This window comes from Diplotaxodon limnothrissa, linkage group LG8 (assembly GCF_057381915.1).
Source record: "Diplotaxodon limnothrissa isolate DT_005_m linkage group LG8, D_limnothrissa_male_GT1.1, whole genome shotgun sequence".
Classification (NCBI taxonomy): Eukaryota; Metazoa; Chordata; class Actinopteri; order Cichliformes; family Cichlidae; genus Diplotaxodon; species Diplotaxodon limnothrissa.
This window is the reverse complement of record NC_140603.1, coordinates 29688899-29713344: the sequence shown is the minus strand read 5'-3', so window position 1 is coordinate 29713344 and position 24446 is coordinate 29688899. Positions and strand designations below refer to the sequence as shown.

The following is a 24446-nucleotide window of genomic DNA, read 5'->3' as shown; positions in this document are numbered from 1 at the left end:
GTGTTAAATTCCAGGTTACGTTCAACCTCTGCATTTCTCTGATCTTTTACTTTCTGTTACAGCTTTTAAACCGTTTAAAAGAAACTATTAAATCAAAAAAGCCATTAAGTTTCATGATCTGTTCCTTCTAACAGCAAATGTCAAAACGAGAGAAGTGTTCATGCTGTTATCTGCTCAATAAATCTGTGAAATCCAGAGACACACAGAAGACGCAGAAACCATTTTTACATACGTTCAGGTGAAGGTTGCAGTGTTTGAGAGCCAGATCTTTCAATCTCGAGTCGTCCTGTTTAACTTTATAGGTGACATGCTGAATGAAAGATGCAACGACCAGCATGCCATGCCACAGTGACCTGAAATGGCAGATGAGAATAAAAATGGACCCAAGAAACACTGAAATGTTTTTCTTTTCCTTCTCTAGATCTTGTCACCTTGACTCACCTGATAGAGTCCAGGTGTTGTAGACTGGCAGGGCCACACAGGGCGCTGTATTTCTGACCGAATGCTCTATCCAAACACGGCTGCAGCAACTCCACCCTGCGCATAAAGGACTCACACTCGTCCAGGGAAGTCACGGTCAGAAGTTTGGTCTCCTCGACACAGATACCCAGAGCTAAAATGTCCTCCACCTGCCAGAAATAAAATACTTAAGAACACAGAACAGATAAGTGTGACGAGAATGTTTAAAATGTAGCCAAAAAGATGATCCTCACCATTTCCTCCGGCTCCCAGTTTGGCCCCTGCTGAGCGACATGATTGGCTAGCTGGGGCTGCAGCAGAAATATGTGGCAGAGGGTGTCCAGTCTGGGTGCAAAATGCTTTGAAGCTGCCATTATCCAAGCAGGAGAGACGTCAGCTTTGGTGCCTGTGGACGTCTGAAGCTCACACACGCAGCCCAGCATGGCCTCGGTGAACACCTGCATGTGACACGTATAATTAGCGCCACTGTAAAAGCATCAGAGCAGGCTCATTTCTCATTGCTGCTGAAACAAAACAAAAGCTGTTGCAGGCCCTCTTTCTCGTCCTCAAAATTAATTTAAAGTTCATGGTTGTTTTCATGACTTTTTTAAACTAGGATCTTCACATTCACCACCTTACATACAGTATATTGCTTGTTTAATGGCAAGAAGCTCTTATTGTGATAAAAAGATGATTGGCAAAAATGAGTTTTGATTTTGCAAAAACTTAAATAACTCCAAGACTATTTCACCCAAAACATGTTTTACTGAAATATGACTGATAATATTTGTACCTTAAGCTCCTCCTTTGACTTGATCTTCAAAGAAAGCAGCAGGAAGTCATGCAGATAGCGGCGGGCGTAATCCAAACGGTCCCCATCTGAGAGTTTCTGGAGGTGACTGCCGAGCCTGCTGTTGTTGAAGGTGCTCACAAACTGGAGAATCCTCTCTGCACCACCCTCTTTTGTTACTGAAGAGCGACAGACAGACAGACAGACAGACAGATGTCCATTTCAACGCGCTCTACATCGACCTCATTTGTTTGATTTGTTTTTGAGTTTGTCATTAACCTGGCATAAATTCAGATTCTTCCCACAGAGTCTCGAGGTGCATGCTGACCAGCCAGCTGAACGGGGCCGAGCAGGGCTGCTCTTCACCATCCAGCATGAAGTGGTGCTGCACAAGCACCTCCTGATCTGACTCACTGGAAAATATTATAATTAGAGACAAAAATTGCTTTATGTTCACAAAATGCAGTTTTTATTACAGAGATGAACCAAACAGATGAACCACTCTTAGGTGACATGATTAAACGTGAATATCTCTGTGATATATTAGACAATAAGAAAATAGTTGGTTTTAATAAAATGAATGTGTTAGATGTAAGAGGAAGAGGAAGTTAGACCGGCTCCCGATTTCTCAGAAAGTGCAAAGCTTTCACAGCGGAGCATGTGGTGTAACTCCAAAACACAGCTTACATTACGTGCTGGCTTTGGAATCACACAAAAGACGAACAGCAACTGTTAGAGAGGTGGTGATAATGTTCACACACAGAAGAGGTAATGCAAAGTACCTTTGTTTTTGGAGAGGTGTTAGTTGCAAAACCTGCGAGTCTCCCAGGATGTCCAACCACAGCTGTATCAGGCCCGGACCGGTCCTGTCATCAGAGAGCAGATCCAGATTCGCATACCGGTCCATAACCTCCAACATGCTGGCCAGGATCGGTGTCACGGCGGACTGAAGACAGCGCCACAGGGTGTGTCTTAAATCCAAAGATATGACAAGTTTATTTTATATGTATTCCTGAAAATGTCTCAGAGAACTGCACTGACAATAGAAATGAGCACAAAATAACGTAAAATGTGTTGTTTTGTCATTTTTACTTGAACATTTTCTGAAACAGTTATTTATCAAAACAAGTATTTTTTTTGTTTATACATAAAACAGAAAATCACAGCATATGAGAGCCTAATTTGTACAAGTGCATGAACAAATAATAAAAATGTCCAATTCTATCTGGAGCACCTCTCACCTCCAAAAACTGATCATTTTATAAATATTTGTTTTTACAGGAATTACTGCAATTATGGATTCATACTGCATAGACAGGGATAAAGTCAAATACTTTGACTGAGTTAATGATGCCTCACAGGATCTTGTGAGGTTTGTTGTCACATCTGCAGGAGACTTTTACCTGAGAGTCCCTCCCTCTTGCAGAGCGTGGCGTTTCTTGGCCTCTGAGCACACCCACTCTTTAGGAGCGCCCATCGTTTCTTCTCTTTGTGCCAACGCCTCAACCAGTCTGCTCAACAACAACCTCTGAAAGTGAGCTTTAAACAGAGAGCAGTTTGATTAGAAAGAAATGAAGAATCTAAGATTAGTCGAGTGATATAAGTCATCAAACCATTTCAAAATTCTGCATATTTAGAGCATCTTTTGTTGTCAGGCATTGAAAGCGTACTTCAGCAATATATAAATAGAGATCAGCATTGGATATTTACCTCCTGTGTGGTTTTCACCAGTTCCTAGAAGGTTCAGAAGGACGTGCATCCTCTCCATACTTCTTGGAGCCACGCTGTCGGGGTCCCTCAGCAAACCCACTGCTTTCTGGATGCAAGACCTCACTAAAGACAATCTGTCAAGCTGAGCTCTGTCGCTCTGTAAGCAAAGAGAATTATATTATTTTTTCAAGTGTAAACATTTAAACATAATGAAACATGTTTTCATTATCATCTCATTTCACATTAACTCACATGTCTGTCTTCTTTAGAGGCCTCTCCTCCCCTCAAGGTTTCTATATCATCGTGGTTTGCTGATGAAGATTAAAAATACTGTTTATGTAACAAGAAAATGAGGCTTAAATTGCCTTTTGAAGACAAAACTAACCAAAACTATATATTTATTAAAAATCTAGTTAAGAGCTTAATTTTACTTTTTAGATTAAATAAATAAATAACCGTATATTAAAACCAAACACCTGTGACGGCACTCGGGCTTATTAAAGCTGGCCGGTGAGATGTTAGTAACTATAAGTAATTCACCCACTTTCTCCTGTTGCATTTAACATCAAACATCAAACGTCTCAGTAACAGTTTGATAAATCACAGAAAAATTGCAGAAACTTAAATGAATGAAACTGTAAAAAATAAAAGGTTCTGTTGTTAAGAGAGCTAGCCTAGCTAGCTAATCAGGTTAAATGAGCAAGAAATATAAACAATAGCATCTTTCATCCTTTGTTATTCTGTGGGTACTTTGGGTTAAAACAGTGTTGTATGTAATGATGATTAATAAGCTCCAGGTAGCGTGAAAACAGGTTTTTATTTCCTTGACGTACTCTCTGTCATTACAGAGTAGTATAATACAGTATAATACTTCCTGCACAGTGTTTACCTGTGAGGGCAGGTTTGAGCAGGCTGCTAATCAGAGTTCCACAGAAAGCCGACAGGTTCAGGCTCATGTCCTCCGAATCTCTCAGGTCGTCAATATGCACCGAGTGCCAAACTCCTTTGATAGAAAAGATAAAACATTATGTTATTATTGTAATACATCAAGCATAATGCTGCAATCATGAAAATAACTGTGGTGGAACAATAACTGTTGTCCCACTTGGTCCTCACCTCCTTGGAAACCAATGTACTGGGAATGACTTGGGATCCTTGAAACCTTCACAATGAAAATCACCCAACAAGTGTGATCCTCCAGTGACATCAGATAATTCATGGTGCAGTATCTGTTGGCAGACAAATACAACGCAAATGCCTTCAATGTCCCGTTTCTCACCGACCCTGCTTTAAATCAGATCTGTTCACGAGTTTGAGGTTGAGACCTACTTTGCTGATGCAATGAGCTCGCTGCTGCAGCGGGATTCCTCGAGGTCCATTTGGATTAGCAGAATATGAAGAGAGTGGCCAGCGTTTTGAAGGAAACCCCTAATACAGACAGATGAGCAGGAGCAAGATTAATCCGTATCAGCGTCTCTGATACTGCTGCAAAGAAAATGCTACTCTGAACTAAACCGGTAAGCACCTGCAAAGCCAAACTTGCTCATTTCTGCATCACTGTCTGTGTTTAGACACTGCAACATTGAAACTCTGCCATCATCAACTAAAACTTGAAATTACACTGGGTTTTTTTTCCAATTACAATAATAACTTGGGTTTCACTTTAGCTCTGTGAGAGATTGGCAACCTGTCCAGGTCCAGCACCCTGCCTCTCGCCCTATGGCAGCCTGGATTTAATCAATATGTGTTACGTGTTACTATTCCAATACTGCAGAGTAACACAAGGAATACCAACTCTGGTCCAAAATGATTGAAGCTCAGTGGCAGGTCGAGACTCATGGGAGAGCAGCTTTATTTTGCACAAAGATCTCATTGAAAAATAACTCGTTAAAACGCTGTAAATCCTGCTTTATTTGAAAAATCGTTACCGTATTTTATTGCAGAAAGAGACTTCAGTGTCGAACTGGTGGAGCGACAGTAGTAGGATCCTGTCTGTGTGCAGTCCTAGAGCGTGGGCTACAACCTTGACATCTGATTTGGTTAACAAGCTGGAGAATGTAGTAACCTATGCAGAACCACAAAGCACACAGTGCAGTAAACAGACTGTAAGGAATATGAAGAACAAACTAGAGGTTTGTTTTGCGCCTTACCTCCAGAAACTTGCTGGACTCCTGATACACCTTCAAGCAATCTTCCAGAAAATCCCGAAGTGAGTGGTGATGCTGTTGCTGGAAGTACAATCTCTGGAGTTTGTCTATTTCTTGCTTTGCTAAATCTGAATACTTGAGCCTCACCACGGCATCAGGAGTGGCACAGTTTAACAAGAGACCTTTGGCTAAATCCAAGACTTCGTCCTCCTCACTTTGTCTTGCAGACTCAAAATCACTTTCTGCGTCCATCATCGCTTCACTTTCTGGCATCACTTTGTTTTCATTACATACCTCAATGGAGTCATCATCATTCTTTTCACATGTCTCAGTTTCTTGATCTGTTTCCATTGCATCACCCACCTGATCATCTTCCAGCTGAATTACATCTTTCTGCGTGCTTGTCTCAAGTGTTTTGTTTTGTTCTCCCTGTTGCTGCGGTCCTTCTTGAGTGCCTTGTGCTTCTTGAGTGTCTTCCACTCTTAGTGCTCTCCTTTCCAGGGCTTGCAACAGAGCACTGGCACAGGCATCACCATGGAAGCCAATAAAAATGTCAGATTGTTTGAAATCTTCTGACGCCTCGCCGGAGAACTCCTTCACCCACTCTCTCAGTTTGTCAAGAACTGTGTGCTGCCACGGCTCCAGATCGGTGCTCCTATCCACTCTGTGTTTTTCCAGCCTGTTGATAAGGGGCACTGGAAAGTGCTCATACACCTTCTTCTGGTCCTCCACTACCACCAGTCTGAAGTTTGTATGAACACGACATTTGACCCTATGGGAGCCAAGACCCAGATCAACGTACTGCTGCTTACTGAGGTAAACATAGTACTGGTTCAAGGCATCGTAGAGGCTTTCATAGAGATTCTGCATGTTGAGGAGGATGACAGTACGTCCAGTCTCCATGCATGTTTTCACTCGGTTCACATTACGGCAGATTTGGGCATATTCCTGGTCCTTTGGGAATCCTGAACCAAAAATGATTTCTGGCTGTGGATAGTCTCCTTTGGCAAACACTTGTTGCTGAAGGATATGGAGAGCTGCATTGTTGGTGGTCAGTAAAAGGAGGTACCGGCTCTCCTCAGTGGTGCCATGATCAAGATTCTTTTTTACCATTTGCAGGGTGCTTGGTCTTGGAATTTCTTTAAGGTCTTGGAGAATCTCTTGGAAAAATATGACAGGGTCAAAACCTTCTGGCTGTCCACTGAAGTTACGTAAGATGGCCTCTACCATCTGCTCACCATCCGGCTCATGCTGTGTAGTTTTGACTGCAGCAAAGAGCATTTTGACAAGGCTGTAATAATCCCTCAGGCCAAAGAACTGATTCTTGGAGGTCTCCTTACAGATGCTCAGAAAGGCCTTTGCCAAAGCTGGGAAGAGGTGTTTGATTTTCAGGAGAATTGGGTTGGAGGATGAACAAATGCCTTTGGCAGTTTCAACAAGTTCATCCTCACTTGGATCCCATCTGGACACAAATATCCCTCTGTTCATCTTGGCTGGATCCAGAGCCCAGTTGGAGATGCCAACAAAGCCGACCTTCATGTGTGGATCTGGCTTGTCATTGTCGATGCAACCATCCTCCAAGAGAGGATGAAGGGTTTTCAGTGGCATCTGAGGAGAATCTTCTGCTAGTCCTATCTCATCAAGCACTACCACTGACACATACTCGTCCATGTTTTTATCCTTCTGGAAGCGAGCACAGTTCCTGAATGTTCCTATGATGCCCTCTGGACTTGAGTGAGGGCTGCACTGGAAGGAGACCATATGAACTTGCTTGAGATTCTTGAATAGCTTGCAGTGGGAATTCTGTCCCTGCATGGCATCAGCAACCACAGTTTTTGCAAGTGACTTGGAGCTGCCTGGCTTGCCAACCAGAAAGAGTGGGATCCTGAGCTCAATACAAACCACCATGAGAAACACATTCTCTTTAAGTGCAACATTTTTGGCTATAGTCTCCCTGGTTTGTATGTTCTGAAGGAAGAAGTCTTGACAGGAAGAAATCTCTGTCTGCAGTGCATCTGAAGAGCGGTAACAATCCGGGAAGTACCTGCAAATGTTATCCAGGTACTCCTCTTTGTTCACCAGAGATGGGTAGTAGCAGACTCCAACTGCAAGAATCAGGCACTTTAGTGTTTTATCATCCTTACTGAGACGGGTGCAGTTGCTGAAAAGGACATTGCTGTGCTGGTAAAACCAAATTAGCACTTTCATGGACCTCTCCACATCTCTGAGACTCACAAAGCTGCACTCGTTTTTACGACTTCTCATGTATTTCTGGGAGGCTGCTAACACATTTGAAATGATGCTCTTGCATGATAGTGGCAAATGATGGTCAGCAACTTTCTTCTGGACAATCTGTTGGATATAAGAAAGCTCAGTTGAATCACTCAGCTGACCAAAATCCCACACCAAAGAAGCCATGCTAGGAGGCAGAGGGTGAACTCTGTAGACCAGCTGCCTTAGAGGGACTTTGCCAAGGCGGTCTTCTGTTTCATCAGCCTTCACTCGGTATCCCAATCCAGCACGTTCCAAGCGTTCCACCATTTCAGGTGAGTGCTTCCTGTAAGGATTGCAGGCAGCTATTACTTTTAAACCGCTGTCAGCCTTCAAAGGTTGTCCTCTCACTGTTCGGTCACACAGGATTTCCTTGATGGCAAAAATGGCCTCTGTGGTGTTGGCTTCATCAAAGAATAAAATGGTGTCTAGATTGTGCTTCACACGGTTCTGGTGAGCAAGTACCTCGGCCTCCTTCACCTTCCTGTAGATCATTTCTGCAGTGGTTCCACCATGCACCTTAACAAGTACCATGTTCTCGACTGATCTTCCCTCCCTTTGTAGAGTACAAAGGAAACGAACCAATCTGGTTTTTCCACAGCCAGTCTCACCCATGATGACAACAGGAATTTCACATCGGAATCTCATGTGTATGGCCAACATCTTCATCACATTGTCAGCAGTGAGCTCATAGGTAGGGTCTGGATCAAATCGCTTGTCTGCAATTCCTTTCTTTGCTCCAACAACGCAAGAAATCCTTTTGATTTTGTCTGCCCGGGGTAACTGATCAAAGTCCTCAGTGAGAGATATCCTCTGCCGCTGCAAACCTTGAAAAAGCTCTTGCGACATCACATCATGTATCAGGACTGCATTGCTGCGAGGATCAACTGCAATGAGTGTGTTTTGCCTATAACTTTGTACATTAAAGCCGAGGAAAGACATTGACATGTGGTCCGCATTGAAGAAAATGTATGGATGAGACTCATTTTCCCAGCGCTTACGAATTGTCAGATGGGCCAGAAGTTCCTCTTCCTGACTGTTATCCATGAGTGGCATGGGACTCTCGTCGGACATGTCCAGAGATGGCGAGGCAAAATCTCTTGCCATTAGAATCATGAACTTTACGATGAACCCTTTGAAACCAGGAAGCTGGTCAGCAAGGAATTCTCGATCGCAGAAAATTGAGTTCTCACAGTCTTTCAGTTGCACATTGAGGAACCAGGAGAAGTTCTTCAGCTCACCCCAGGATGGATCTTGCATTCCACAGTAGGACAGGAAGAGATTGAGACAGTCACTGGGATCCCCCATTCTGGAACCCTCCTGGTAGTTAAAATGATCCAGATCCTGTTTCTCCTTGTAACGCCTTAAGTACTGATAGGGTCTTTGAATTCCCTCACTGCAAAACTCCTGACCATCCATCAGTGGATCAAAGGTCTTATTGGCCAATAACTGCATCACTTCTCTTGGAGGCTTACAACGAATGGTGGGCAAAACATCAAGAAGTCCAAGCTTCGTCTGCATGAAAAAATCAAACATTAAAGAAAAAATTAAATCAACAGGAGATTCCCAAAATGTTCTCAAATCGGCAAATGATTTATTTGAACCTTTTAAAAGTTTACAGATATAATAAGCTTGCAGATTTAGGGCACTGAATTAAAATATACTACACTCAAAGACAATGTTGGAGTTGTTACTCAAAAAAATGTATTGCACATTACTTGTTACTTTTATTTAAAGTAATGCAATATAGTACTTAATTACTTGGTAGGGAAAGTAATTTGTTACACTACCACATTACTGTTGCAACTCCCCCGGTTGCAAAGCATCCAGCTATATAAAAGTCTAAATAACCGTCAAAATCAGAGTCCTGTGGTAAGATTCACCACTCACTTGTGACAACAAAAAGACTCATCATGAGGTTTCACAACTTCACTAACCAACAGGCAATATCAATCTTTTACACATGATGGTTTTGTATGAGTTCTTTACCATCTAAAATATTTTAGCATTCAAAGTTAAATCCATTTATAAAAAAAATCTAGTTAAAAAGATGAGTTTTTCTTAAAGACATGAAATGTGACGTGTGACGAGTTCTGAAGTTCTATTCAATGAGGGTCTAAAAAGCTCATTACCTCTTGTTGATGATTTGGGGGGAATGCATATGTTTTCAGGACCTCAACTGTGATTAAGTGAGCCACATTTCTTCTCCACAGCATGCCATGGCTGTCGTTCAAACAACCCAGAACTAACAGGTGGAACAAGAGCTCCTCCAAACCTGAACGAACCTGAGAGGTGTCCAAAGTGAAAAAACAAGACAGACTGTCAAACTCAAGCACAAGCAACAGCAGACCAAACGGCCTGCAGCTGTAAATGCTGGCATACTTACTCCAGCAGTGTCAATGTGCAGAATGACAGGATCCTGCTCTCTCAAAGGTTCCAGTTTCTCTGACAGACTCCTAATCAGTGAGTCTATGTCAACGCATGGCTCAATCAGCTTGAGGCTGATATGTTTTGCTCTGGGAGATATCTGCTGGAACTTCTCAAACAAACGATCAATGTAAAGTGATTTCCCTAAGAAAAGAAAAGATGCCAACATTTAAATATTGTAACTGAACTGCATTTTTAATAATTTTAGTGCAAGGAGGGGTTGTCCTTACCGACTGCAGGGCGCTCAGATGACACGATCCAGACTGAGAGCTTGTCTGGAGAAACCCGTGTGACGGGGTTTTGCTGAAGCATGTTTTCTGTGAAGTGGTGATGTAGATATTTCCTGGCAGTGTCGGCTGTTATACCCACACCAGCCTGCACTTTATCATTGCTGAAGAAAGAGGGCACGTATCTGTGCTGGTGCACAACCGGACTCACTATGACCAGACGATAATGCGGGCCGGCACTTCTCTCAAGACTGTCGAAGATCTCCCCTAAAGCTACACTGACATCATATCCCAGCAGCCCTGGATTCACCAGAGAGTATATCTTCTGGCAGTTTTGTCTGGAGCCTTGACTCAGAGCACGGCGCAGAAAGATCTCCACCTCCTCTTCTGTGGTTTCCTCTCTGCAGACTAGAACCTCATCAACAGACGGCAGAGGCTGCTCTGGACTCTCCATGTAAAAAGAGAGGGTGGTGGTAAAAACCTCTCCAATGGGGCACAGAACGAGATTGGGCTTTCCTTCCTGGAGAACTGACAGAAGGTTTCTGATCGTGTGCTGCTGGTTCATCTCAGAGAGGCATGAGAGGAAGTTGGCTAGTGTCAAGATATCCAGCGACTCACTCAGGTAAAGACTCATGTCTTTTTTGAATTGCTGCCAGAGATTCTCAAGACTGTCCTCTTCATCTTCTTCATCATCCGAAGAAAACTCCATCAAGTCGGAAGCCTCTTTCATGTCCACTTCAGCCTGTTGTGCTGGCATCACATCTTTTGAAGGTTCGTAATACATGTCGTCGTCATCAGACGAAACATCTTCTAACTCATCAGCGTTTGAGCTCATTCTTGCTGCATTACTGTAGGCGTGTCTGACATCATTTGGCGTGCACTCAGGTTTTATGGGAAACAGTAAGTGCCATAACTGCTGAGGAACAGACGCCTGGCGTTGACACACTTTGTGTATCCAGTGGCACAAATAAACCATCTGCTCCGAGGTGTAGTGGTTCAGCAAGCCAAAGCGGGAGCGCATGCTGCTGATGAAGGAACGCCATTCCTTCTGGCATGTATCCATGGACTGCGCAAGGCTTTGCAGCTGCGCTGTCACCTCACCGTAGTATGTCATCCGTTTATCTTTCAGGGACAAGAAGGTGACTCTGATGCATGGCTGCTGTTGTTGGCAGCACTCGACCTCAGCGTGCCAGTCTCTGAAGAGCATGTTCCCAGATGTTTGCATCTGAAGAAGGATGGTGCCCAGTCTCTGAACTCCCTCAAAAACCTACGAGGACATGGCAGCAGGAGTTTTGCAGTTAATACTATCCTAAACCACAGACACCGGGTCTACAGCTAAAATGTTTAACTCTCTTTAGCTTAGGTTCTAGTGTCAGTGGACAGAACTGCATTTATTGCACAAAAAACTAGTGATGGTGTCAGATATGATGACTTATCGTCATGCTAACCAAGAGTACATTAAAAGGGTCTGCTTTTTTTTCTTGAATACTTTTGAGATCTCCTGCATCCTATTATCTCAGCTGTAAAAGTGGTGGAGTCAAAGCTTTAATTCGAGGACACAACAGGTACACAAGTCTGACAAATAAGATGAAACACAATAAAGAAGCTGAGAACCTTCCAGTGAGTTTCCTTTGCTAAGAAGAGTCATAATTTAACCGTTTAAAAGCCGCTGACCTCTGTGAACCTGTTGACTTGCTCTCTGCCGTGCTCCCCTTTGGATGACATGAGCATGAGTTTGTTTTGTAGCTCGAGCAGATCCTCAAGCTTGTAGCTCTTCTCCTCTCTGCTGCTTCTCACTGTGACCTTCACCATGTTTTGAAGACATCTCTGCAAAGGAATCGGAAAAAACTGACTAATAAGAATTTGAAAATCACTTCAGTTTGTAAGCCCCATATTCTGTTTGTCAAAGGAACACTGTGCACTCACCCTCTGTGTGTTTTTATCAGACCAGTTTATGTGATAAACTCCATTAGCATTAATAGAGGAAGCCAAGGAGAGGGAGGACTGCTCGACAGAGCCGTGAGTCTCCTTCAGTGCTTTTAGCCAGCTGAGTAAGCGGGTAGACTCGCTCTGAAAACCAAACCAAACACTCTTATAGCTGCTTTGCAACATCAGCCAGGATGTAGGCGTAAAAATAAGAGAGATGATGTAAATACCAGTTTTTACCAGTTTGTCAGGGAGCTTCTCATCTCTACTTTGGGTGTCCCACACCTGCCGAGCACACCTCATGAATTCATTAAAGCCAGCTTGAGGGGAGAGGGAGTAGAGCAGAGGGGCATAGCCCATCACTGCATCATGGAAGCAGGCCACCTGATCGATCTCTGTGTCGTTCTCTCCAGCAGATATGGAAGCCAGATCCACGTAAACCTTCACATCGCTCATGTCTGTTGACGGGAGAACAAAGTGAGGATGGAGGCATCTTCTGCAAGGCCACAAGATTATTTATAACCAAAAAAGGGACGCTTTGTGTTTTTCATGAGATCACCTTACTTTTAAGGTTCTCTTTGACCCAGGTGACAAGAGTTTGGCTCGCTAGAAACTCTTCCAGACAGGCAGTGTGCTGCTTGGTGACCTTGGAGAGTTGCTGTCTGGCACGAAACAGGTCGTCACTCAGAGAGCTCAGAGCCCTGCGCTTAAAGCTGTCCTCTTCCTGTGGAAGGTACGAATATCGTCATAGAATGAAACATTATTTAGTTAATATCAATATAAATGTTTGGGCTTCTGTGTAACTTATGTTTTATCCAACAAATATCACTTGTTTTAGTATTTATTTTTACAGTAGGAGTCAAGATAGCTGAAGACACCAAAACTATGAGGAGAGCTTTGCACACATTTAGCACGTGAAGTTGCTCCTTGATGGTTTTAAGAACTTCAGTTCAGTTGTGCAGAAGATAAATAAAGAAGCGTGACTCAGCTACTGTAAACATGCACATTGTGGCAAGATCTGCTCAGTGAGCTGAAATACACTAATTACATTAATACATGAAGGTCAGTAGGTCCAGAAATGTTCTCTCTGCTTTTCAAAGATCAAGCAGCAAATAGATATAAGTAAAAGCTCTTGGGAGGAGACTGTATCAGCAGGCCTGTGCGATGAAAGTGCTACGTGAGGCCCCGCCTTCTTGAGATAAAAAAGAAAAAGAAAACTGCCATGACACAGAGAAGGTGAACAAATGGCATCTGCACATGTGCAGGAGGAGCTGTGATGATGTCTGGGGGTTTGCTACTGCCACTGTTCCTGCAGAGACACACAGTCTCATCTAGTTCAAGCTCAGAGGGAAATACATTTGTTTTTTCAGCAGGAGAATGAGCCAAAAAACACCTCCAGGCTCTGTAAGGGCTAGAAGCCGAGAGTCCCTCCAGGCTGATGCCTGACTGAAACTCCAGGTTACAACATTAGAAACTGTTAAAAACAAATTCTGGAAAATGTAGCGTATATTTTTTTTCCTACACAAATCTATTAAACGTCTTCAGTTTTGGTCACCACGTCAACGAGACTTTGAGAACATCCTTTAAGTAAATAGTAATATTCATAAAGTATTACCAGTTGACTGAGTGCTTCGATCTCAGTGAAGTTTCCAGAAAGCCCCATTTTTCCTGCAATCTTCAGCACGGCGCTGGCTGCAGCCGCCGCCTCGTGGAGTTGTCTATACTTCTGGATCTGATCGAGTCTCATCTTCATCCAGTTGACCTCAGGTTTGGACCCTCCTGCCTCAGAAAACATCTCCAACATCAGATCCAGCTCTGTTTTTATGATTTTCCCATCACCCTGGTCCCCAGACTCAAGCAAAACCTGATCGAGCTGCCTAAAAGTGATATTTGCTTCTGCAATGCTCACGGCGAGGTCAACAAACTCGGTGAGCAGGGGGTTCCAGATGTTGTCGCAGACCTGTGTTAGGTTCACTGAAACAGGAGCTTGGAAGGGATTTCTGGCTGCCAAAGATGCAGCTCCTTTGACCCACGAGGACAGAATCAGGTTGCTGTCTCGCAGTTTGTGCATCTCTGTGGCCATTTTTAAGACATTCATACTGGTTTTATACCAGAGGATGCGTGGAGAGCCGGCACTCTTTAATTTGCCTTCAGCATCAAAGGGCTGAACAAGCATCAGTTTGTTCAGGCTCACAGCGTGGAGATCTGCATTGTGCTGCTCCTCCAGGGCCAACATCTCAGGAACTATTGACATAAGAACCATGTTAGTGTGAAGAAGCCATTAAACCACCACACAGCAAAAATATTTAAAATGATGAAATGAACGACATTCAACTCACCTGTGATGCTTTCTGTAACCTTTGCTATCATCTTTATGAGAGCATCAATCTGCTGTTTCCTCTGCACGAACGTGTTCAGATCTTTCTCTCTCTGAGCTAAAACCTCGTCTGGACTGACAGCAACCTTCTCAGATTTAGTGTTTGACTTGTCTGTGGAAAACACGATGCAGCTCATATTAATCAAGACAGTTTGCAAGCATGAGCTAAAGAGGCAAACGGAGAAAATTAGTTTGGGTGTTCTAATTAACTTTGCATCCCTCTTGTACTTAAATCTTCTGAATATCTCATTTATATAAAGGACAGGATGTGTGAGATTATTAAAAACAGAATGAAGGAATAGCAGACTCTGATGGTTCTCACATTGCTGGAAAAGCTTTTTAAACTGCTCCCGGTGTTTCAGGCAAGTCTGCAGGTCTCCCAGAGCCACGTCTCCTTGAAGCAGAGACCCCACCAGAGAGTGTACGGCCTCCACACAGCTGTGGACCACCTGCCCTGCGGTGTCGTCCACCTGGATCGCTTTCCAGTCACCTGGACCAAAGCAGCAACACCGCAGCCATCACAAAACCCGAACAGCAGCGAGTAAAAATTTCAAGAAGACGTAAATGAGCAAAGAAATGACGTACCCTTCAACAGGAGATGGCTCACGGCGGACTGAGGGTCGAGCAGCTGAACCACCACGCTGTCTCTGAACCGTGCAGCTGACTCGACCACCACAGCAGACACAACAGCAGCAGGAAGTGCTGATCTGTCCTTAGAGGTCAGACTTCGCATCAGGTCTCCCTCCTGCCTTCTCTAAAAACAGAACACGTTTACTCTCCTACTTCATAATGTATGCTACATACAGTGGTTCACTTATCAATACTGACGTTAATGTGAATGGGAGAATTTTCCAGTGAGTCTTGTTAAAGTCCAAACGCCACACATTTATTCAAAGCTGACATTTTACATTCACATAAAAAGAATTTTACTGGAGAAAAATTACAAATTTTGAGAGAGAAAAGTTTATTATAACCAAAAATGAACCTTTTAGTTAACTTAAACCAAAAATATGTATCTTAAGTTTTAGTCTTTTTTAATAGGGTCATATTTGCAAAGACAGCAATGGCCAGATTTCCTAAATGGGGCAAAATGCAGTGTGTGCACGATCTCCAAATAAAGCTCACAGGCAATGTTATAGGCAATATCAAGTGCAAAAAACATGCTTTTTTCAGCATTAAAAATCGGTGCCGTTAGCAGTAAACTGCATGTCGTAAACAGTAATGTCAGCAAGTCATTTTCACCTTTCTTTTAAATTTCCCCGCCCTATTTTTGGTGTCCTGATAGAGGAACTCTCTGAAATGCATAAACAACAGAGTCAGGTGCAAAAATCTCTGCGTTCTCTCTTACACACAACCCTGTCACTGAGCTTAAATAGTTTGTACTCAGTAAATCAGGCCCTTAGTCTGAGGAGCCTGTGTTGCAGACATGGACGTCTACACTACTGTGAGAGAAGTTTGGGTGCGTAGTTCCTGCTCCGAACTCCTCAAATCTTTTCCTGACTACTGTTACAATGTATAAATGTTATATCATATTATACATGTATAGTGAAACTAATATGTAATAAACTAACAATACAAATGAACGAGAAACCAGCTAAACCAGTCTGAAAATAAATAAAAATGAATTTAAAATATAAAACTAATAACTGAGAGAAGCTCACAAAAACTCGTTCAGATTAATCAGTTTTGTAGCTCAGAGATCATCATTAAAAACACAAAAACCAAATCTTACATTTGACCTGCTAAAAGCTAACTGACCTAGCTCGGCACCATAGAATAAAAGGTTACGTTTAAAATCATATCTATCAACTGATTGATTTGTTAAACCAGCTCTCTGTTACATTATTTGTTGTTCTGAGGTTTTTGAGTGTAATGTAGGGAAAAGACAAGTCAAAGCTCGAGACACAGACTGTGGGAGAGAGCGAGGGGTCACTTGGCCGTGAAAGTACGGTTGCTTTTTGATCTGAACTACATTGTGACCCTGGTGACACTTAAAACACTTAAAAGTGCATCTTAATCTCTACGCGTTTGATAAAAGAAAAAAAAGTCTATAACTTTGGAATTGCTCTTTAAAGGTTTTAAAAGCGAATATTGAAACTGTGCTCTGACTCATTTATTAATTCACAGTGTACCTGGCAGATTGTCTTGATCGCAGAGTGACACAGCTCGTCCAAACAGGCCTGTATGACTTCATGGTTTTTACTTAATGCAGTCTGGGACGACTCGAGGCAGCAGAGCATGACTTTGTCCTCGTCACTTATCTGTAAATAAAACAGCTCGGGTGAGTTCAGAGGGAAAACATCTACATGCTGAACCGACACCAGTCTGAAAGAATAGAGCTCAGGTGTTTCTAAAACGAGACCAGTAATGTTGGTCTGACACCGATCGGTGCACGGGTCCTGACCTTGGACACCCTCTTCCTCAGGTCTTTTTCCAGGCTCTGCCTCCAGCGGGATGAAACTTCCTCAGAAGAGCACTCGACCTTCAGCAGCGCGTCCCACATCTGATAACATCACAGGCATTAAACGAGGTGAACTGAGTGGTTAGAGGCAGGGCTGATGGGTAACTCTGATTATCTAATCAGAATAAATTACTAATATCAGCCCAGATTACATTTAAATAAGTGCAAAGAGATTATAGTTACATTATCGAGGATCCCTTTTTTACATTTCTGTAATGTCTTTAGAATGTGGAATTATTGACCAACAAAAAATACATTTAAAATTCATTATTAGCAACGTAGTTTGATTTTATCAGCTGTGTTTGCTACATGCCTCGATTTCCTTTGGATAGCTGAGTGATTTTGATGATGTCAGGAGCGGGTTTGGAAGCAGTTCGTCTCTCTTCTCTCTGATTCGGTCCTGCGTTGCAAACAAGTCCTTCAGAAGCTGCTGCTTTAAGGTCTCAAACTCATCTTCTTTGGACTAGAAGACACAAAACAAAGATAACAAATTTAAGATAACAGATCACACTGAGGCATTATGGGACATATAACATGTAGGGTTTTACCTCTTTTCTCAGTTTAGCCTCCAAAATCTCTGCCACCTTCAGCACCAGCTGGTAGGACAGGACGATGGCCTGGTACCACGGGACGATTCGCACTAAGCGGCGCGTGTTCTTTGCAACATCAATGCTGCTCGCGAACGCATGTTTGATGGTTTCACTTTCAATAATTCTGCAGACACAAAGTTAAAGTTACAAAAAGCACAACACCAGAATGTATGAAGCACATTTCAGGTGTCATTACCTGTCCTTCTCTCTGTCTACCTTCAGCAGGATGTGGGTAAAGCACTTCTGAGCATGCTGCATGTAGGAAGAACAAAGGTGATCACAGAGGACTGTATTAAAGATGGAACAAGGTCAAATTACAAGTTTATATTAGTTAGTTGGTTTTTCACCTTTAAAATCTCTTCCTCTTTCTTTAAATCTGGTCTTTCACCACATTTTCTCAGTCTGTACAACAGACTCTGGATCAGCTGTTCTGCAGATACTCCTGTCACGTCTGAAAACTCAGGAAGGTCCTCAAATGCAACCAGAGATAACCAGCTCACCAGGAGCAGAGGCGTCTCTGTAGCCAGTGATAAGTGCTTCTGGATCAGAGAGAGCATCCTCCTGTGGATGGAAAATGAAATAATTCAGTAAATCTGATCGACACTTCAGGGAAATAAAGAAAGCTACGATGGGTTTGAGACAGACTCACTTTCTTTTGTCCGGCAAGAACTTGACAGTCTCTCTGAATCCACTGAAACTGATGCTTTGTAGTCCAGACCAGTTCTCTTCTTCAACAGTGGGACCCAGTTTCATTGCATCAGCTCCAGGCTGTCTGAGTCTGAAGAGGAGAGGAACGAGCAGGACGACCTCTGCCACCTTGTCCTGGGCACAGCGGTTTATCAGACCCACCACAGTGCTGAGGGGGAAACCGAACCATGTGAGGATACAAGCTCAAATGTCAACACCTCAATCAGCACACCAAGATAATGTTTAAAGATGAAGGTTAACTTAACTTAGAAGTGGAGTTTAATTTAATTTCGTTTTTAAAGTAATTAAAGCCTTTGAATTGCTATGCTGCTTTTTTATTAGTCCATAAAATGTAGCAAACAGCAACATCTATTTCACATCAATTAGATGGATTTTTCTTAAACAAACAAACAAAACGTTTGTCAGTGAGAAACTGTTGTCTAACCAGGCCAAGAATTACTTTTCTTAAAGATTGTAAAAACCTACTGTTGTGTGAAACAACTCTGCAACCCATCCAGGTTTTTGTTGTCCAGTGCAGACTGTGAGACCAGCAGACACAGCTCAGCCCAGCCTTTAACTCCAAGGTTAATGCTACAACTTTGGGTAACCATGAAAACAGAAAGCCCCAGAACGAGAGGACTAGTGTCCCTGCAGGAGCTCGGGAGCTTCTCCTTCGGCTCTCCTTTTAAGATCTGGAGCAAGTTCTCTGAAATCAACTCTGACACCTGAAAATAAAATCATGTATTAATGGTGGTTTATAGAAGCTACTGTAGATAATTTCTACTTTGATTTTTTTGTCCTTTTGCTGAACACACCTGGACCTGAGGTGGATGTGAATTGTCTGGGTATGCCATCCAAGTGTGAGCAGAACTGAGACTCTGCGTAAAATACTTCAAACTTTGACACAAGCTCTCAGTGCTCTGTTTATCTGACGGAGTCCATTTCTGGAAGATTCTGTTCAGCAGAGTTGTAGCTGAGGACTGCCAGGCATTTGAAATCTCCACACCTTTTGTGTTCTTCCAGCCAATCATGTGGAGACCTTTTTGCCAAACACTTTGTGGTACATTGTTACGGCAAATGAATCCTTCATAAAGATGAAGCTCTGCATAAAACATTGACATGTGATCAGTTTATGAAGAAAGACTGGAACCAACACTGGTGGGCTGACATTAATATAGATGATAGATTTCCTTACCTTTAATGCTTGGGTTTAAAGGAATTTGAACACGCCTCATGGCCATTCCCCAAATCGCTTTATCTCGTTGATGTACACCATAGCAATAAGACCATACCACACCTCGTACTAAATCTCTTTCTTCAACACAGAGGCGTGCTTCCACCAGATAGCCTCCCTTTACTCCACTAAACATAAAACATTGAACAAGAGATTTCCATCCATGAGTAAATTCTCCACCCTTTTCCAACATGCTTTGCTTTAATCGTGTCCTTGAAGCTCTGGCTAGATCTACACTATAAAATCTACCCCATCATCTACATCCACAATTTTTCTTTTCTCATTCAGTTTCTTTGCTGACCATGAAGCTGCTTGCTAACCTCACTCTGTGAAGATGCAGCAGCTGTTACATGGAGTAAACACACTCACAGATATGAGCTCTGTGTGATTATTTCAGGACTGTGTCAGTAATAAAAAAAAAATTAAATAACTTTTGGGGTAATTTTGTACATGTTTCTGAAAAGTTCTTTAGTATTATTTTACTTATTACAACTGTCAATATTAAAATTAGGCCAAGCATTTGAGAAATGTTGCAAAGGCTCGATATGCAACTGAAGCATGCTTATATTCTGTGAATTACAGCTTGTACATATTTATAAATACTTACACAAAGTGTGTCAGTTCGAGGGGTAAATGCTCTTGTTCAAAACCCAGCACAAGCCTGTCGTGTTCTTGGTTGAATCTAAACGCTTTGTCCAGCACAGCGTAGATGTGAAAGGTGAACATAGGCACTCCGGGTGGAGGTCTCACTGGGCTTCGATCACTGTGAGTGAAAAAGATAAACGTTTAAATATGAGCTTTAGCTCCAGAGTTTAAATAAACAGTTAAAATCAGTCTTACTGTGTGCTTTGGGATGTTTTTTCTGCCATGTTAGTGGCTGCCACAGTGGACTGTTTGTCACTCCCTCCCACTCCAGCTGCAGCTTTAGCATAAGACTTCTGTTTGGCACCTTCTTCAGTTTGAGATGCAACACCTGAACCTTCTGCAGAGGGATTCTCCTGTTTAGGCTTTGACTCCTTCTCGCTTCTTTGCTCCTTGGGTGGCTCTGATGATGATGATGATTCTCCTTCTGGATTTTGCTCTGATGGAGTCTGAACTGAGCTGTCTCCTTGCAGCTTGGGTCCAGGTGTGTGCTTGTTCTGATCTTCTTGCACCTCAGCAGCTTTCTCTGTGGCGGCTTGAGTCTTTTCACCCTTTCCCTCATCTTGTTTTGGCACAGGAAAGTCTGTCTGTGTTTCCTGATTCTTCTGAGTAACAACTCGAGTCTGTGTGAATTTATCTGGGCCTTTGAGCGTCCTTATTTGAGTCTGAGCTAGCACCATCTTTTCACCCTTTCCCTCGTCTTGTTTCGGCACAGGAAAGTCTGTCTGTGTTTCCTGATTCTTCTGTGTAACAACTGGAGTCTGTGTGAATTTATCTGGGCCTTTGAGCTTCCCTGTTTGAGTCTGAGCTTGCACCATCTTAGGATCTTTCTGTGGTTGTTCGCCGCTGTTTTCCCCTTTTTGCAAGTTATCTTCAGTCTGGGGAACCTCAGGCTGTGTTTTTAAAGACTCGCTGTCCTGAGTTTGGCTGCTTTTAGTCTCCATAGCCTTATTCTGATCCTTCTGTATGTTTTCACTTTTGACATCTGCCTCTCCCTTAGCATTTTTTCTTCTTCGATTTCTCCTTCTTCTCCTCTCCTTCTCTCGACTGTTCCTGCCGGGCTTTCCAGCTCCATGTTCCTGGAACACACATTAATTTATATATTTCACGACGGCTCAAACACCACTAACAGGCCCCTGAAAGCTGTTTGTTGTGACTGCATTTCTACCGTATTTGTCTTCCGTGGTCTTTTGGTTGCAGAATCCTCAGCTTCCTTGGTTTGCACCTGCTGCCCACTGGCACAGTGGGGGTGTCCTCCCCCCTCCTCCATCTGTAGAGACACCTTTCTCAGGTGAGCCCCTGCTCTGCGGGAACTGTCTTTAAATATAAAAATACAGGCACAGTTACAGCTTTTAATCCCTGTGAGGCTTACTATTCAGGTCAAGGTTGTTGCATTACAGTTAATAAAATTAGTGCAACTGGTCTTCTTTATAAGAGCAGAAATACCTTAAAAATACTGCACACAGCATATCATGGCACACACTCTGCAATGACTTCCTTTATAGTCATAAAAACACCCTATTAGGTTGCCTCATCTTATCAGCAGTACAAATGAATATGATAACAATTAATTTATGATAAAATGAAGTAGAACAGCAAATGACAGCATCATATTTTGACAAAATAGCGTCATAAAGTCTAATAAAAGGAGTAAAAACTACCAAAAAGTACCAGAGATGCACAAAAACAGGCTGAGAAGCGACTGTGGCATTAAAGGTAATAAGAATACAATAAAAATAGTCTAGTACGCTTGTTATTACTGGATAAAAGGACAAGAATGACCGTAAGATCTGAAATAACCAAGTGACATTTATTAAATAAAGACAAAATACATAAAGTTCATGATGTGCTTGCTTACCTGTTTGTATGTTAGCTTCGCAAGTCGTACACTAAAAATCTGCCAGACAAACATTTACTTAACTTCCTGACGGACCCGCCCACACACAGGGACCGTCCCCAAAGGTTCAGACTCACAACCCTACCCGCATCTCCCCATTATTGATCTAACATATACGTTTGTATTTGTAAAATATTACCCGGTTTTATAAAAATCCGTTTAGGTCAGTAGTTGGTTAGATAATGCAGTCTTTACAGATTCCTTCGTCTTGTTTCTGTAGGTAAAATCTTGAGAGTCCCTAAACCGGAAAGCAACCTTTTCAGTTTCGTTTCTGTGTGACTCTCTGCAAAGAAGAAACTTATGCCGCGTTCAGGTGATGATCGGAAGTTTCACTTTCAGTACCAAAACAAAGAAACCACAGCCACTGACATTATTACCGTGAATTACATCTATCTTTATTATGTTTTATTCTATAGTAAAAAAAAAAAAAAAAAAACTACTTCGTGACAAAAGCACAAGGTTTATTTTGAAGAAAAAGACAAAAATCACATCAAATATGTGTAATATATCCACATTATTCTCACTAAAGGATACTGCTGCTACTACTACTACTAATAGTATTTGACGTCACTTTTTAAAAAATGAATGGATGAATGGGTATTAATAACCATGGGTAAGTATTGTTCATAACAACTTTTATTTAATGAACCTGTGAACTTCCTGCATGTGTAGATAACTTGATTAAAATCCTGGTTAGGGGTTAAGTGAAGTAGCACTAAGGCTATTGGGCTCAATTAACTAGAAAAAATGCACAAACAAACAAACACAAAAGTGATCCAAACAATAATGCGCACCGATAAAACTAAGTAAAGAAGAATCAAAACTGAAACACCACCGATGCTGACTAATTGAAGATTGTTAGAAATCCTCAATCCTTGTAGCAAATAGGCTTTTATTTTGAAAGACCATAAGAAAACCATGTCATTATTATCATCATCATTATTATTAATATTAATATTAATATTATTGACCACAACAAGTTTAAATCCATTTTGTATTCAGTCAAATATGTCGAGATCGAAGTTGATTGAAAACCAAGTTCTCAATCAACTAAATCACTGTTTTGATCTCGGTGATGTTGGGGAGACATCTGCTGGTGAAGAAGAGTATAACAACTCCTCTGGAGGAAATAGTAATTTTCCATTTATTAAAAATTTGTTAGATGCTATAAGAAGCAGCATGTTGTGATTACTATGGACTGAACAAAACAGAAAGAGTGCCAACACAGTGCACTTTATTTATGTTCTTACTTTTGTGCTTTTGGTCCAACATCTGAGACTTTTTTGTGCAGATTCGTGTGGACTCAGTGTGGGCTTTCTTTGCTGTTATATTAACATGTGTGTTAACTCAAGCGTTAAGGTGTAAATTAAGTTTATGTTACAGTCTCTCCTTCTCAAGTCCAAGTTATAAATGTGATTTGCACCAGAAAACACAGTGAGGTGAAATATAAGACAAACATGTAACCCAGTCTCAGCCCAACATTAACAGTATGATGCTGTATCCTCAGTCCTGTGAGCCGGCAGGTTTCTTGATTCTCCGAATTATGACCCGGCTCCTCCTTCCACTGGGCCGACCTCCAGCACCATCCGCCTCCCCTGGCAGTGACCCTGGGGGTCGGGGTTCACCTCGGAGTGGTGCAGGGCTCCTCCCTAATCTCACATCGTCCACGAAAGCCTCCACTCCATCAAACTTGGTCGTGAGCTCAGCGAGACGCTCCTTCAGGGAGTTGAACTCTTTGTAAAGATCTCCCAGAGCTTCTGACAGAGGCTGGATCCTGAAAGAACACAAAGAAATTAAAGTGTTTTTTTCCTCTCCAACAGTTTCAGTTTTATATTCCTTCTCTGCGCCCTCTTTTTGTCTCTCCTCTTTCACCTCTTGGTTGTGGAAAGCAGTGTCCAAGTACATTAGTCCATGTAAGAAGAAGGCCCTGATGAGTTCATGGCCTCAGTCGCTACTTTGAAATCATACTGAATACCAAATGTTAATTTAAAAAAATAATTGTGGTCACATTTAGAAGAAAATAGATACAGATATAGAAAGATATACTTTCTATATCTGTGCAAACCTGCTCAAATTAAAGCTGACCTTTTAATGTTACAGTTATTCTTTACATTTTGACTGATGCGCAAAGCCCGAACACCCAGACTGATGTAACTGTGCCGCAGGAGACTTAGAAAAGGCCCTAAAACAGAAAACCTCACCTGCCATAGTCGGGCAGCACAGTGTTGTGGTCATGCAGCAGCAGATCTTTGACCTGCGTCATGATGGCGTATTTCCAGTTGTCTAAAACCAGCGTGAGGTTGGCACATCCTCTGGTGTTCACTCTCTCTGCTGCAGGTGAGCAAGCCAGGAAAACAAACTTTATTATTTTCTGCTTTTGGAATTATTACATCAGCAACAACTGTACTGTACTACATGACTTCATTCATACAGGTATCATGAATTATTGTAACCTTGTAGAAAAAAGTAAAAGTAGTAAAAAAAAGAGGGAGGGAGAGTGGTGGGGAAGTCAGTGCAGAGCTGCAACTAATAATAGTTTTCATAGACTGTGGATGAGTTTCTCTATAAACTGGCTGGTGTGTAAAACTTGCCATGGGTGTA

At 42.3% G+C, this 24446-nt stretch overlaps 2 protein-coding genes across 1 annotated transcript in view; one reads left to right on the top strand and one right to left on the bottom strand.

The window, feature by feature from the left end:
- Positions 1-21826, bottom strand: part of rnf213b (ring finger protein 213b) — a 33216-nt gene extending 11390 nt beyond the window's left edge. Inside the window, exons 1-39 of the mRNA XM_085361720.1 lie at positions 21807-21826; positions 21117-21265; positions 20147-21027; positions 19914-20069; positions 19268-19434; positions 18888-19174; positions 18559-18797; positions 18035-18241; positions 17733-17946; positions 17582-17637; positions 17344-17509; positions 17109-17258; positions 16739-16837; positions 16467-16595; positions 14920-15088; positions 14657-14824; positions 14297-14446; positions 13573-14201; positions 12522-12681; positions 12198-12415; positions 11958-12101; positions 11706-11858; positions 10035-11298; positions 9764-9948; positions 9510-9662; positions 5110-8892; positions 4888-5024; positions 4289-4387; positions 4076-4188; positions 3849-3962; positions 3212-3270; positions 2960-3116; positions 2653-2788; positions 2032-2220; positions 1529-1662; positions 1253-1428; positions 714-917; positions 442-629; positions 233-353 (exon numbers count right to left, since the gene is read on the bottom strand). Of these exons, the coding sequence (XP_085217846.1) occupies positions 233-353; positions 442-629; positions 714-917; positions 1253-1428; positions 1529-1662; positions 2032-2220; positions 2653-2788; positions 2960-3116; positions 3212-3270; positions 3849-3962; positions 4076-4188; positions 4289-4387; positions 4888-5024; positions 5110-8892; positions 9510-9662; positions 9764-9948; positions 10035-11298; positions 11706-11858; positions 11958-12101; positions 12198-12415; positions 12522-12681; positions 13573-14201; positions 14297-14446; positions 14657-14824; positions 14920-15088; positions 16467-16595; positions 16739-16837; positions 17109-17258; positions 17344-17509; positions 17582-17637; positions 17733-17946; positions 18035-18241; positions 18559-18797; positions 18888-19174; positions 19268-19434; positions 19914-20069; positions 20147-21027; positions 21117-21218 (11856 nt within the window). The 5' untranslated portion in view covers positions 21219-21265; positions 21807-21826. The remainder of the gene's footprint in view (positions 1-232; positions 354-441; positions 630-713; positions 918-1252; positions 1429-1528; positions 1663-2031; positions 2221-2652; positions 2789-2959; positions 3117-3211; positions 3271-3848; positions 3963-4075; positions 4189-4288; positions 4388-4887; positions 5025-5109; positions 8893-9509; positions 9663-9763; positions 9949-10034; positions 11299-11705; positions 11859-11957; positions 12102-12197; positions 12416-12521; positions 12682-13572; positions 14202-14296; positions 14447-14656; positions 14825-14919; positions 15089-16466; positions 16596-16738; positions 16838-17108; positions 17259-17343; positions 17510-17581; positions 17638-17732; positions 17947-18034; positions 18242-18558; positions 18798-18887; positions 19175-19267; positions 19435-19913; positions 20070-20146; positions 21028-21116; positions 21266-21806) is intronic.
- LOC146627163 (uncharacterized) overlaps positions 1-24446 on the top strand; it is a 152490-nt gene that overhangs the window by 72660 nt on the left and 55384 nt on the right.